Source organism: Coenobita brevimanus, chromosome 69 (assembly GCF_032717465.1).
Source record: "Coenobita brevimanus isolate Jiangsu-jjx chromosome 69, ASM3271746v2, whole genome shotgun sequence".
Lineage (NCBI taxonomy): Eukaryota > Metazoa > Arthropoda > Malacostraca > Decapoda > Coenobitidae > Coenobita > Coenobita brevimanus.
Window position 1 is genome coordinate 26689946 of NC_137022.1, and position 15104 is coordinate 26705049.

General features: G+C 39.7%; 1 protein-coding gene across 5 annotated transcripts in view; it reads right to left on the reverse strand.

The window, feature by feature from the left end:
* LOC145406086 (uncharacterized) overlaps positions 1 to 9122 on the reverse strand; it is a 28640-nt gene extending 19518 nt beyond the window's left edge. For 4 of the 5 annotated variants that reach the window (XM_080277274.1, XM_080277273.1, XM_080277271.1 and 1 more), the window contains exons 1-7: positions 9071 to 9122; positions 2844 to 3027; positions 2464 to 2560; positions 1854 to 1915; positions 1453 to 1522; positions 1005 to 1199; positions 296 to 441 (exon numbers count right to left, since the gene is read on the reverse strand). In XM_080277274.1, coding sequence (XP_080133400.1) covers positions 296 to 441; positions 1005 to 1199; positions 1453 to 1522; positions 1854 to 1915; positions 2464 to 2560; positions 2844 to 3008 — 735 coding nt within the window. In that variant the 5' untranslated portion in view covers positions 3009 to 3027; positions 9071 to 9122. The remainder of the gene's footprint in view (positions 1 to 295; positions 442 to 1004; positions 1200 to 1452; positions 1523 to 1853; positions 1916 to 2463; positions 2561 to 2843; positions 3028 to 9070) is intronic. The other variant, XM_080277275.1, reaches the window with a different exon arrangement.
* Positions 9123 to 15104: the final 5982 nt, after the last annotated feature.

Here is a 15104-nt window from a genome sequence, read left to right on the forward strand (position 1 = left end):
GCAAGCAATATTAACTACATCATCAGCACACACAAAATTTGAGATATTCCATCCATCACCATTCATTACCAATGCCATCCCTCTCTCCATTCAATAAATAAATAAAGTTTGCCCAACTAATCACACTCCCTCCGCTATAAACATAAGTGAGGAGTACTTGAGGTTGGGCAGGCAACATCACTGTATCAGAACTGTCTAGCACACTTTCACTCATAGGTGTTTTTTTATCTGGCCATCAAATTAATAAGATACCATTTTTCTCTCTCCCACAGAAACTAAAACAGGTGCCACTCACCTGTTGGACTGTCTGCTGTGGTTGTGTTTGCTGTACTGGTTGTTGCTGGTGCTGCTGCTGTGTCTGTTGCTGTGGCTGCTGCTGTGCTACCTGGGCTGCACCGATGCTGGTCACTTTGTTGATGTTCCCTGCCTGGTCAACTGCACCTACAGTACAACCATTATGCCATAAATACAGGTACATCTGTACTGGTACTAAAGCTTGTTCAATGTAGAATGCTAGGATTCTCTGCAAGATTGATAATTTACAGACTCTTAAATACTTCTAAGATATTTACTACAAGATATTCCAAAAGTGTATCATAATAAGTAGTTAACAGTACACTCACTGTTTTTCATTCTGTATCAAAACATGTAGTATATCCAAATACAGTAGGTAGTATATTATTAGCATGTGTTCATCAGAACTCATGTAGTATTTTAATTAAAAGCTGATTATCATATGTAGTTCAGTACATGTACACAAAAGTAACAACTCCTTAAACCCAGGTGATGTCCTGCTTAGTTTAATCTTCCTCCTACCAATTATATTTCACATAGGAAAGACCTCTTCTATTGAAGGAGTTTATTAAGAGTGCATCTAACCCCTCAAGATAAAAGTCCATGCTAAGCTAAGTAAAATTATCAGGAAATGGTAAACAATAAAATAAGATACATCCCCAGGCTCAATGGGTTATGATGTATAATCAGACCACCCATTTAGTACCTACCTATGATGTTGGGCATCACTTTTCGGAACTGTGGCCCGGGTTTTTTGGTCCCTGTGCCTTTATCTAAAAGAAAGGCATATTTTTTAGTTTCAGCTTTTGTCTCGGCAACACCAGTGTTCTGTTGAACCATTTTGCCAGTAGGCTGTGCCACTGATTTTGGTGGTTGCTGGACTGTCGTGCTGTACTGTGCATTAGCTAGAAGAAAACAACATTCTTAGCAATAAAAAATATATACATCTGCAAAAGTATTCACAAACAGCTTTGGGAATAACTCAACATTCAAGCTAGTAAAATGATATCTACCAGAACACTGCATAATATATATACTGTATTTACAAGAGCTGACGACACTCTACTGTACTGGTAAGATGCGGTTTTACAGTTTTATCATGAACCTGAGCCATGAGACAAATAAGATGTTCTATGCAGTACATAAGACTATGCTTACATTTCGTCTCCTCAGCTGTGGTGAGTCCTGCCTCTTCACACTGGGCAGCAATGTCCAAAATTCCTCGCACCTGTCATTGTGAAGCAAGACATTAACATCCTGTTCTACATAACCTACATGCAATTTAGTTTTTTCAAAACATACTACCTACTGTCTCAGAAATGTGTTGGTAGCAGCTGTATTAGTAGTGGTTGTGGTTTACATCAATATTACCATAACTGACTTTTATCACAGCAATAGCTCATAATGCTTGAAAAACAATTTACAGATTGGTATCTCTGCTGAACATCAAAATCCAATGATAAAGCACAATACCTAAGTAAACCTAGATTCAGTTAAAATGAGCATATGAAAAATGTACTTCAGCAACAATAAAACATGACATGAAACAAGAGACTGACCTGTAGAGCTCTGCCCAGTTTCAGGAAGGCAGCAAGGTGTTCCTGCTCCACCATCACTTTTCCTAGTAAAACAAGTCATAAGTATAACTAACCAACCATAGTCTTATCATCATGAACCATGCGCACTCTTCGAGTATGTCCACATTATACTTTTCATAAACCAACTGGCAAATCAGCAAACACCTCAAACAGATATTTCTGTCATTATTTAAATCCTTATACAGGCCTGTAACTTAGCTACAATGTAAACTCACTGCTGGCAACTGTTCTGGAAACAAAAGAGCTTTGTCTTTAATATTTACCAGTAAGTTCCACTCCCATTATAACTGCTAGGAGTTGCAAAGTTTCATTATAATCTACTTACTACACATAGCCTCTTTAGACTGTAATTGCCAAGCTTTCCAGTACCTCCTTTTCTCCCTTAAAGTGATCTTTCAAGTCTTACAACTGTCTTTCCCACACAAATATTAAACACAACACAGGTCACACATACCGGGTATTTAGAGCTTTCTTCCTTATGTGTCTCACTGTCCATCAATATTCATTTAATCATTTAAAGAATACAGTGCTGGTACCCAAGCGTTCACCAAGAAATACTGTAAACACTTACCATTGTACATGAAATCGATGACTGCTCGAAGGCTATTGTATGAATACCCATTGAACTTGATGAGATGACTTCTTGCTGGATTTCCTTTCAACAAACCCTAGAAACAGAAGGAAAGTATTAAAATAATCTACATGATTTCCCGTTCTTGCAGCCCTAGTTGACCCTTATTTCAACTGGATGGAAAGCTGATACAGTACACAGTGCACCATGCATTAACAGTTCATAGAATAATACAAATCTGTAGATAAACAATGGTTATTGAACTGACATGACTTGTGATGTTTCAATCATGCCAAACATGTTAGTAATATCATAACCATTACCTCCTTTCCATCTTGTGCAGTAAAGACACCTTTTTGAAAAAAAAAATGACTACCCACCTCTAGGTATGGGCTACAGGCTGATATGACAGCCTTGTGCGCCTTGACCTGTCGCCCCTCGCACTCCAGACCAACATCCACAAAGCGTCCCTCCTCGTACAACTGACGTAAATATTCCAAGAGAACCGAAGAATGGTCACACCACTGTATCTCTACAGGCGGCATTTTGCTGATTTATCTGGAACTGTCAAGGATAATGGTTTGTTTATGACTTAATCACATTTGCTGCTATAAGCCAACAGCGCTACATGACTGACCGTTATACAGCCATTTGCATATGAGATCTTAACATTTTAGCTTTTTTTTTTTTTTTTTTCATATACAACTGCTACAACCTCCTACAAACTGTTAGTTGTTCAATACAGAACTGCCAAATTTACTTACACAATTGCTACACTCCCTACATTCCACATGCGGTCTGTTGTTATCTGATTGGTTTTCCATGAAAGGAACTTATTTATGTTATGTGCCAACATGGTGCACCTCGTGTACAAACTTAGCTCACCCTGTATGCTAATAAACATAACCTTCAAGGAGATTCTGTGACTTTGTAAACGTGTACATGTGTGTTTTCGGGTGTGATGAGCATCCATAATAAACAAGGAAAATCGGTTTGGTTGGAGTAAGTTTGGTTAGGTTAGTGTAAAAGAGATTAGGTTAGATTTCGATAAATCAGCAATGATAAAGGCATATTTTATGCCAAGAATGGCATTCTAAGAGAGCATCCATCTGTCTCTGACACTGTAAACAAAGACTGCCTTTCAAATGCCATTCACAACATAATGATGAAATAAAAAATAAAACTTGAAAGTGCACTCATAAAACATCAAAGAATCTCATGATGACTAGTGCAGTAACCAATACGCTTTGCCAAACCAATATGGGTACAGTATATCGCCAGTATTTGCATATTTTCTAATACCAAACCGATACCGATATTACTGCCAATTTTGGGATATTGGACATGGACAAAAGAAACATTAAAGTGACTTTTTAAAAGATTTCATTCACCGTTTTGCCCAATTCTGCGTAAAAGAATGTTGTTACCCTGACACTGGTTTGCATCTTAATAAAGTCTTACTGAAAACTATTAAAAGTTCATTATAATAAGTGGGAAAGGAGAGAAGAAAAGAGAAAAGAACTAACAGCCGAAAGCAACCAGTTGAGAGTAAGGTATTGCGTGTACTGGTGGTGTGTACATGTGGTGGCTGTGTGGGTTTATGTACGTAACTAGTGTATACATGCTGTCAAAATTAGTGCAAATGCCTACCCCCATTAGCTTTTTTATATTCTCTATTTAGTTGTAATATTTACATTCACTCTTCTATCTGTGGTCTAGGTAAAGTGATTTTCTGCACATAAGTAAGAAGGCAGTAGATGGGGCCAATAAGTGTAAAGTAACTCTTGAGATGAGAAGATGAATGACATTAGCCAACTTCATTTAAGTTGAGTTCTGCATCGAAACAATCCTTTAATTGGCAGAAAAACATTACATATAGATCTTGCCCATGCTTCTTCATATCTGCACTATTCGTACAGTACAAAGTTTGCTGTTTGGCAGTCGTGTGTGTGTGTGTGTGTGTGTGTGTGTAAACCCTCAATATAATGAACTCTTTCATACCAAACTTCGGATATAACGAGCCACCATTTTCAGAGCGAACTTCCACTGGATATAGCGACCAAAAAAATACCGGTATTTTAACATGACAAAAATGCAATGCAAACATACAATGGAACCAAACTGTTGGTTATTAAAACCCACAGGCTGTACCTTACGAGTAGTAGGTCAAGCTTGGGCACTTCACTGTCGCAGTGGTGACACACAGTCTTTTTTTTTTTTTCCTAGAGTAATTAACAGTAGGCGAGATCCTAAAATTTACGTGTAAACCACTTTTATACATTACCCATGTGATTCAACTGAATATCGGATGTTCAGTTAATGCTACAGGTAATATATGTTAATATCTCATAGATAACGAGAAAGGTACTGTTCTTCGCTCATAGCCTAGGCCAAACTAGGAAGCGTCGTGACAGCAGCATCCTATTCATAATTCATTTTAATCCTTAAGGAGACATAGGACCACCTTATTTTGCACTTTTCTTCCCCCCCCCCCTCCCCATTGCTTTAGCCATTCATGGAATTCTTCAGGCACTTTCGAACTGCATTTTCAAGTTTCAGTGTTTTTTTTATATTTTAAATGTGGTAAAAAGCAATTTAAAAAGCAGTGTTTGTTTACAGAGCCACTGTCTTCTGGTGCACAAAGGCAGATGGAAGCCATCTTAGAACTTCATTCATGAGCGAAATTACACTTATCAGTGCCTACTTCTCCAACCCGAACCTAAATTTTCATAACAACCCAACCTTACTTATCCTAACCTTACCTAACCTATTTTAGACCAACCCAACTAATGTTATGTTAACCTAACCAAACTTATCCTAACCTGTGCACGAAGACTGACGAACCTCATCTCAGAAAGTCATTTTTTAGGAAAATTACCCTTTATCAGTGCTCCTTTATCCAAACATAAGTACCGATTGAATGAAAAGTTTATTACTATAAAAGTATACAAAGTATACATACAAACAAGTCTATCTATCTATCTGTCTATTGCCAGATGCCATAATCCCGTAAAGGGTGGCCATTTGACTCTGAGTCATTTGTTTTACGAGGAGAGGCACTAAAGTGCTAATATATAAAAAAATAAAAATGACAGGAAATTATTTTTTATTGTTGACTGACATTGTCCGGACAAAGAATAGCCACGGCAACTCCCATGGGAGAGTTCCCAACATACCAATTGGTCATGCAGGGCTACCAAACACCCTTCTTCCTCAATGCTCTCTTACCATACCATGTAAAAATTGAGAGCTAGCTTGTGCTTTCCTTAGGGTGTAAAAGAGGGACCAATGTAGGGCCTCTCCATTTGTGTTTAAGCATACGGTACGTTTAGGGTCACTGAGTAAAATACAGTAAACATCTATACCGGTATACTTTTTCATCATTATACAGCTGATTCCAATTATCAGATAACTTTTCCCCTATGATACCATTACTGATATTAATTGGCTTTTGCGTGCCGATTTACAGCACTAATGGCGACCTTTGATAATGGGGGGAAAAAGAAAAAATAAATAAATAAATAAAAAATAAGGTGGTCATGCCTCCTTGAAGATTACCCTAATTTGGCATCTTTGAACATCCCTGTGCCCTTTCCAGTATCACTCAGTACAGCACATTCATAAAACTATGAAAATCCCTGCTCAAAGCTTTCAGTAGCGACAAACCAACTCACATTTCCAATGTCCTTATTAAACACTATAATCACCAGTGGTGGGCAGCGCAAATGAAGAAGGTCCTTGCGCAAGCGCAATCCATGGTTCACTACCTTGCGCAAGCGCAAATGTGCAATCTGACAAATATTTAGCTTGCGCAATGTCGCAAAGCGCAAGCACAAACCATTTGCATATATTTTTGGGAATTACAAGTACTGAAAAATATTGAGATATTTAAATAAAACAGCATAACTACTTACTTTTATTTATTATTATTATTATTTTCTATTATTTGTAATTTGCGCAATCTAATATTCAGCTTGTGCAATGTCACAAAGGGCTAGCGCAAATCATTTGCATATATTTGTGGGAATTACTGTAAAATATATATTGGTATAATTAAATAAATTACTAAATTAGCAACCTACCCACCACCCGCGGTGACTGAGGTACAGCAGGTCATTGTCTGGGAAAAACAGCCTATATTTACCAAGGCATTGGCAAAGATCACGTGATTACTGTATCATCAACTCTCTCTCTCCGACAGAGGAGGGAGGGAATGGAGAATAAGAGAGAGAGGAGGGAAGGAATGGAGAATAAGAGAGAGAAGAGGGACAAAGTTTATGCCTTATCTCCTCACTGAAAGGGACGCTCCTTTGCCATTCCCGTATTTACTCTCTCCGACAGAGGAGGGATGGAATGGAGAATAAGAGAGAAAGGAGGGAAGGAATGGAGAATAAGAGAGAGAAGAGGGACGAAGTTTATGCCTTATCTCCTCACTGAAAGGGACGCTCCTTTGCCATTCCCGTATTTACTCTCTCTCTCTCTCTCTCTCTCTCTCTCTCTCTCTCTCTCTCTCTCTCTCAGAATAATGCTCTTTATCTCTCTCTTTCTCTCTTGTCTTGTCAAGACAATTTATTTAATAATTCAATATAGATATACAATAGCATATGTAATTCGTTACAAAAAATAAAAAATCATGAAAACATATTATTTAAATCAAATATCCACAGCCTAATAAATTATTAGGCTGTGGATAATTGATTTAAATAATATGTTTTAATGGTTTTTGTAAGGAATTGCATATGCTAATCTTGATAAATAATATATATTTATTATTTACTAATAATAATAATTTAAAAAATAATAAAAATGCATTATCTCTGTTGAAGCATATTAAGAAATGCTACTACCCCCTTCCCTCCCGCCTTCCCCCACCAACCCACCTTCGCGACCCGCCCCAGCCTCCCCCATCCCTTGTCCAGCCATGCGGGTAGCTCCCAAGACCACATGTCCCTTGGACTGCGCAGTGCGCAATCCACAGGGCAGGTGCGCAAGCACAAAATTGCGCATGGTCTCATGCAGTGCGCAATGCGCAAACGATATCACCGGAGTGCAAGGGTGCGCAATTGCGCTTTGTGCAAGTGTTTGCTCACCTGCCCAGCACTGATAATCACCCAAATAGTATGCTCAAAATTCATAGTCGTAATACAGAAAGTTGGCTTATTTATTTTGCATTTAAATAATTATGGAAAGAACCTGGCTCATGTTTCTGGTATTGTGGGTTTCGCTTATTTAGTGACAAGCAATTCAACAAGGCAAAAATTCAAGGTATTGTAAATTCAAGTCCATCAAGGCAAAAATTCAAGGTATTGTAAATTCAAGTCCATTTAGCCACTTTTTAAGCCTTTATCTTCCCTTGGCTTTAAAGTTCTCCCCTTATTCAGATTTAATAACTTTAAGTGGGCAAGGTATGTGTTTTTCCTTCACTTTGTATTGAAATATCCTAAGTACCTACTAGGCCTAGTTAGGTCCATTTTGAAACAAAAACAAAAAAAAAGCATGATAATGAATTAATAATTAGCTAATTTGGTGAATTTTCAGAATTACACCCAACTAACTGACACTGAAATTAAGACACTCATTGCTGTATTTAAGCAAATCTAAGCACTTTCTCTTATACTGTATAAGCATTCATCGCAAATGCTTTTCTTCGTACATAAGAAAAGAAGATGGGGAGGGGGTCTCTAGCTCTTATCTTCATATTTCAATGCATGTAACTTAACTTTATCTAATTTAATATAGGCTGGACACATTCAATAATGGATGGAAAACCTAATTTAATTTGGTTTGGATGTAGATTCGGTAACGGACAGAGCTACAAGCTGAACAAGCCCCACTCCTTATCTACTGTACTTAGTGCTAAAAAGTGCATGTGCAACAAATGTATAAAGAAAACTTCATTAAAATTTCACAATGGCAATCACATTAATTTCATTCTTCGTTAGTTGGAGGTAATTCCAAAATACCATCAGTTTTTATGATGCATGTTTTTCACGATTAACACTGCCACAATTAGAAATGACACAGCTCACCTCCACCTCTACCATTAATTCATGGCAGTTGTACAAGATCATGACTACTGTACCTTACACCTCACCATTACCCCAGGAGTGTACAACTGAACACCACCACCATTAGTGATACATGCAATAAGAAATGTTTTCTCAACAACCCTTCCAAGTTCAGCAGCAGTAATAATGCTCCTTGTAAGATCAGAACAATGAAATATGAAGTATTGGGGCAATGCTCTGCCATCAGGTATAAGGTTTCTTCATGCAAAAATCATTGCAACAACCACATGACTTTTACGAAAAATGAATGAATAAACAAACACACACGATTAGATTCTTGCGACAGGGCGGCTAGTGAATAAAGGATGAAGCAGGCGAGTTCTGGTTGCTAGTGTAGCATGAGGAGCGTCGTGAGAACGATAGTAATGAGGATGATGGCGCGCCTCTGCTACCACTCTGACCGACGCCACCGACCTCACCAGCACCACTACCACATTTCCTTCTCACCTCCCCTGCCTCACAAACACACCACGGCATTCACACACATCCACAGCACTGCCACTTAATTATATTAACATAAAGTCATAATATTTACTCACAATGAACGCGTTTTGATGCCAGTGTTTGTTCAATAACAAAACAATCGTCCTTCTCCAAATACCAGTGAGTTTTCAGATGTTGGAAATGGATGCTGAGATACCTTCTGGTTATTACGAATGTTTTCAGTTTATTATGTCATTTCGAAAAGTGGATAAATTTAGATAAAATAAATTTGATCTTTTATTGTATTTGAATTAACAATTATTACTATAATAATTTCTTCAGCCATAATTTATAGCTAAACCTTTACGCTTCAAAGCGTGGGCCAATCACAGCCGAGTCTAGATCGGAGCTCCTCATTGGCTGTCGTGAATCTCAGCGGGAAACTCGAAATATATATATATATATATATATATATATATATATATATATATATATATATATATATATATATATATATATATATATTCCGTTTTCTTCAAGTTTTCTCATAATCTTGTACTGATGACCTTCAGCTGACGTTATCGTTCCTCATACACCTATTCCCATTTTATGATAGCAGTGAGCAGAAATAGTGCAAATAGGCCTATGTGATTATTTTCCATTTCAGGTAATGAAAAAGCGAAGTTTGAAAGAGACAGAAATGGATAATACCATGGAGTTAAAATCCTGCAAAGGTGTAAAACAACATATTTAAGGAGGCTGTTTAGGCTCTGTGAACAAATGGTTGTGTGGAGGGGGAACTCATTAAAAGGAAAACGGCGGCGGGAGGAGAGGGGGACCCATAATAAGAAATAGGAGTGTATAATAAGTGGGGACACGCTATGAGGTGCTTAACCGCGGTGTTCGTTTCCGTACCATAGGCCATTGAGCCTATGGCGGTTTATTCATCCAATATAAGGCCACTGCATCATGCGGGTTACTATGTTGATGAACCATGTTATATTTTATATAACAGTTAACGGTAAAATGGTAACAGTCTGTTGTACATTACTGCGTAAGAGTAGTTATCTATATATAGCCAGACGCCATACTGCCGTATGGGGTGATCGTTTTTCTTCGAGTTAGTGGTTTTATGGGGAGGGGCACTAACCATCCGCCAGCCCATTTGTTGACACGTCGGGAACACGTGTGGGTTGGTTATATGGTTACCACCTAGCGTTGTAAATGGTTTCCTGGCTTAACAGAAATACATTAGCCGTGTCATTGTAAAGCCACGTGAATAGGAAAGAACTAGTAAAAAGTGACAGGAAAGATGGGAGAAAATAAATGGGAACAGAGGGAGGCAAACAAAGAAACAGAATGATAAGGGTGAAGGGAGAAGTAGGCAACACTACATCACGTGAGTGGATGATGGGAGATATAGGATGAGAGGACAGACAAAAAAAAAAAAAATGATAAAGGTAAAGGGAGAAGCAGGCAGCACTACATCAAGTGAGTGGATGATGGTCGCCACCACCTACCACAAATGTTAAGGTACCATATTGTTCAGGTGTAGATGAATCCCTAGTATGGATCTCCCTGGTGTCTGGTCAAATCAATAGTCTGATTGCATTTGGTAGTCACTGAGCTTAGGAGGTAGAGACAGGGTCGAGTTGATGTTGTTGCTCAACCCCGGTCTGTCTGATCAAGCAGACCCGTCGACCACAGATAAGCAACTGCCCGCATGAGGTTGTCCCATAGGTTCCCCACACAGCTGATGTTCTTACCTAATTGTTCTTACCTAATTGTATCTTTACAGGAATGAGTCAAGCTCGTATTGTCCCGTGTCTTAGACCATATTTATCGTACATATCCTTAAATTTGTGAATTGTTTTGGCACACACTATTTCATTCGGTAGTGCATTCCATTGATCAATTGCTCTGTTTGGGAAACTGAATTTCCTTACGTCTTTATCACCTCTCTTCTTATGCAGTTTTTTGCAGTGTCCTCTTGCTGATGCTTCTCCATATGTTAAGTAATCATTTATGTCTATTTTCTCCTTTCCTGATATGCACTTATATAGCATTATCATGTCACCTCTTTTCCTTCTCTCCTGTAGTGTTGGTAGATTCAGTTTATTTAGTCTTTCTTCGTAGCTTAGGTCCCTTAAGCTTGGTATCCATCTTGTAGCGGCCCTTTGAACTTTTTCAATCTTGTCTGTATGCTTTTTGAGATGAGGACTCCAGACTATTGATGCATATTCCAGGGTTGGTCTAATGAATGATGTTATTATCCTTCTTAGCATGTCTTCATTTATGTATGTGAATGCTATTCTCATATTTGCAAGCAGTGTATACATGTTCCGTACCTTCTCGCTGATGTGGTCAGCCGGAGATAGTCTGTTATTGATAATCACACCTAGGTCTTTCTCTCTTTCTGATGTGTATAGGGTTTTATTTCCTATACACATTTCGTCTTGGTGTGTGTGGGCCTATTCTACAGGCTGGGCACGTGTCATCTGTGATTCCAGCCAGCCCAAATCTAGCTGAGGAAGGCTGGATGATGCCCTGCCTCAGCCTAGACAAGTGAACTCGATCGTCTCTATTTTAGGACACCTCGAATGACAGGTTCGAGTAAACGCACTATATGGGTATTTTATAGGGTCAACGTATACTCTCTCTCTCTCAATCAACTGGCCATACTACTTTGCAAGTCAACCCCGCTATGAAATCATTAACCTCCATGGCCCCATTGATCCCTCCTTACCTAACAGCCATTTTACCAAGAACCGTATTCCAAGTAGAACTGGAGGCTTCGGAGCATCTCTTCGAAGACGATTTTTTTTTTTTTTTTCACAGTACATCTTAACATTCTCTGGTAATTATTTACATCGTTTTAACATGGATTTAGTTTTTAAATCAGTAACGTATAAGACAATAGTAAGGTATATGTGTGGTGGGAAGGTCCCTTGGGAGTCTTCTCGTTGGGTAGGAGGCTCCCATGCACTTTTTCCTTGGCTATATAAATTTGGGTGTGGTTGATTAACCAACCACTCACTCGATGTCTGCCCTTTCCTCTCTTCCATCCTTCTTTCCTTCCATCCTCTTCTCTTTCCTTCTTTCTTTCCTCCTCCTTCTGCCTACGGGTGACTTTACACTCCCTCTTCTGTCTTTCTTTCCTTTATTCTTTCCTCTTCCTTCTGCCTGTGCGTGACTCTACACTGAGTGACAAAACCAAATGGTTTCCTGTACACCAGAAAACCATTTACTACACTGGGTGGTAACCATATAACCAAATTTTGGCGCCTGATGGTTTAGTGGGTAATTACGGAGCTCCAATCGGATTGAGCCGGTGAAGATTTATATCCAAGGGATGGTTGAGGTTTATTGATCATGTAATGCCACTCAGGGATGAGTGAGGATGGTCACTTTCATCGTAAATGTCAGGACCAACTTGCCTAGCCCCGGGCTCCTACGCTTCTCATGGGGCAACGTAGGATTGGATGATGAATGAATGAATGATGGTTTATTAACATGGTTGTGTACGTTATTTATGCAAAGTATGGGATCAGACAGGTTTATGTAACAGGTGTGGACGGTAATGTGTAATAAGCTAAAAAAAAAAAAAATCACTTAGGAAAATGTGTTAGGGAGCTTCCCGACGAGAATGTGGGCTATGTGTGATCAGCATGCATCACCTGTAAGGGTTAGGAGTAATCAACTTGCATCGCACATTGCAGAGTTGGCAGGAAGGTCAGATATGTTTCATCATGACATGCTTCCGACAGCATCGTCAAAATAATAATAATAATAATCATCATCATCATTATTATTATTATTATTATTATTATGTTATGTGCTAAGTGGAGGCGCCCACCATCTGCACACTCGATGTATTGCTGCTCTCGGGTGTCTGCCCTTTCCTCTCCTCCATCCTTCTTTCCTTCGATCCTCTTCTGTCTTTCCCTCATTCTTTCCTCGTTCTTCTGCCTACGGGTGACTTTACACTCCCTCTTCTGTCTTTCTTTCCATCATTCTTTCCTCTTCCTTCTGCCTACACTGAGTGACAAGCCAAATGGTTTCCTGTACACCAGGAAACCATTTACTACGCTGGGTGGTAGCCATATAACCAAATTTTGGCGCCTGGTGGTTTAGTGGGTAATTACGGCGCTCCAGTCGGATTAAGCCGGTGAAGGTTTATATCCAACGGGTGGTTGGGGTTTATTGCTCACGTAATACCACTCAGGGATAAGTGAGGCTGGTCACTCTCATCTTAATTGTCAGAGGATACAAAAACCCACAGTGGCAGTGTGGGTTTTTGTATCCTATTTCATGGTCACGATAGTGTGACTCTTCAGCCGTTAATTGTCAGAACCAACTTGCCTGGCCCCGGGCTCCTACGCTCCTCATGGGGCAACGTAGGAGTGGTTGATGAATATGAATTATTATTATTATTATTATTATTACCCCTGGGGGTAGAGGGGTTTTCAAGAATACTCCCCCAGTATACCTGCTTGTCGTATGAGGCGACTAAAAGGGTTGGCGGAGGGTTAGTGCCCCTCCCCGGAAAACAGCTAACTAAAACGACAAACAAGAAGCCTCGGACAAGGACTGACCAAAAGATGACGACCATGGACAGGACAAAGGATATGGTACGGAACGCGACGTGGAATGTAAGGGGTGCGAATGATGAGGTGAGAGATTTTCCAGGTGCTCGAGGGTGCGAAAATGGATGTATGTGAAGTACCTGAAACTAAATGGAGAGGAGAGAGTGTGAGAGAATGGGAGTATGGATGGGTTATATGTGCAGGAGTAGGTGAGAATGAGAGGGCAAAAGAATGAATGTGTATTGTTGTGAGTAAAAGATGGAAGAAGAACATAAGAGAATATGGATCAGTTGGCTCAAGGATTGTGTGGGTAAGATTGAAAGTTGGAATACAAATGTGGGCGATTGTGTGCGTGTATGCGCCAACGCAAGATCGTGCAAGCAGAATAAGAGAAGAGTTCTGGACAAATGTGGAAGCGTGCATGGAAAAGTTTGGAAGGAATGAGAGAGTGTTTTTGATTGGTGATATGAATGGCAATGTAGGGAATGTGAAGGTAGATGGAATAGTTGGTGAGTGGGGTGTGTCTGCTAAGATAGATGAGAATGGCAGTGCGTTAGTGGACATTTGTGCTGGGACGGGGTTGATGATAGCCAATGCCCTCTTCAGGCACAAAATGATCCACAGGTATACATGGCGAGTGATGAGAAGGGTGGGTGGCGAACTGGATGAAAGGAAGGCAATGATTGATTATGTGTGTGTGGATGAAAGGATGCGAAGATGTGTAATGGATGCAAGAGCTTACAGAGGCTGGGGAAGTGGACTTTCTGACCACTACTTGGTGGTGGCCAGAATCAACATCCAAGTAAAATAGAGAAATAGAAGAAGGGAAGGACAGGAGGAAGGAGTAGTTGCAAGGAGAGTGGAAAGGTTACAAGAGGATGAGAAAAAGGTAGAATATAAGTGAGAAGTGGAGGAACGATTGGATAATGGAACAGATGGGGGACGTGGAAGGTGTGTGCAAGATATTCACAGAAGAAATATGTGTAGCATGTGATGTGGTGTGTGGGGTGAAGAGAAGACGGAAAGGGGTGCAAGGAACAGCATGGTGGAATGAAGACGTGAGACAGGCTGTGGCACAAAACAAGAAAGCATACAATGAATGGATGAGAAATAGGGACGTGGAAGGAATTGGGAGGCGGAAGAGAGAGTTATATGTAGACAGGAAGAGAGAGGTGAAAAGATTAGTAAGAGAGGGTAAGAAGAGAGTGAATGAGGAATTTGGAGGGAATTTGAGTGTAAAGTGGAGGGACTGTAAGAATATGTTCTGGAAAGAGGTGAAGAGAGTAAGACAGGGTGGCAATGAAGTAAGCAGGGGAGTGAAAGATAAAAATGGTAGATTACTAGTGGAAAAGGGAGAAAAAGTGAGCAGATCGAGAGAACACTTTAAGGAATTGTTGAACATAGAGAATGGAAGTAATCCGAGTATAAGTGGCTGGGAATGGTTGGGAGAAGGAGGGAGGTAAGAAGACAGGAAGAAATCAGTAGGAAAGAAGTTGTGGAAGCAATGAAGAAAGTCAGATTGGGGAAAGCCCCAGGAATTGATGGAGTGTCTGGTGAAATGCTG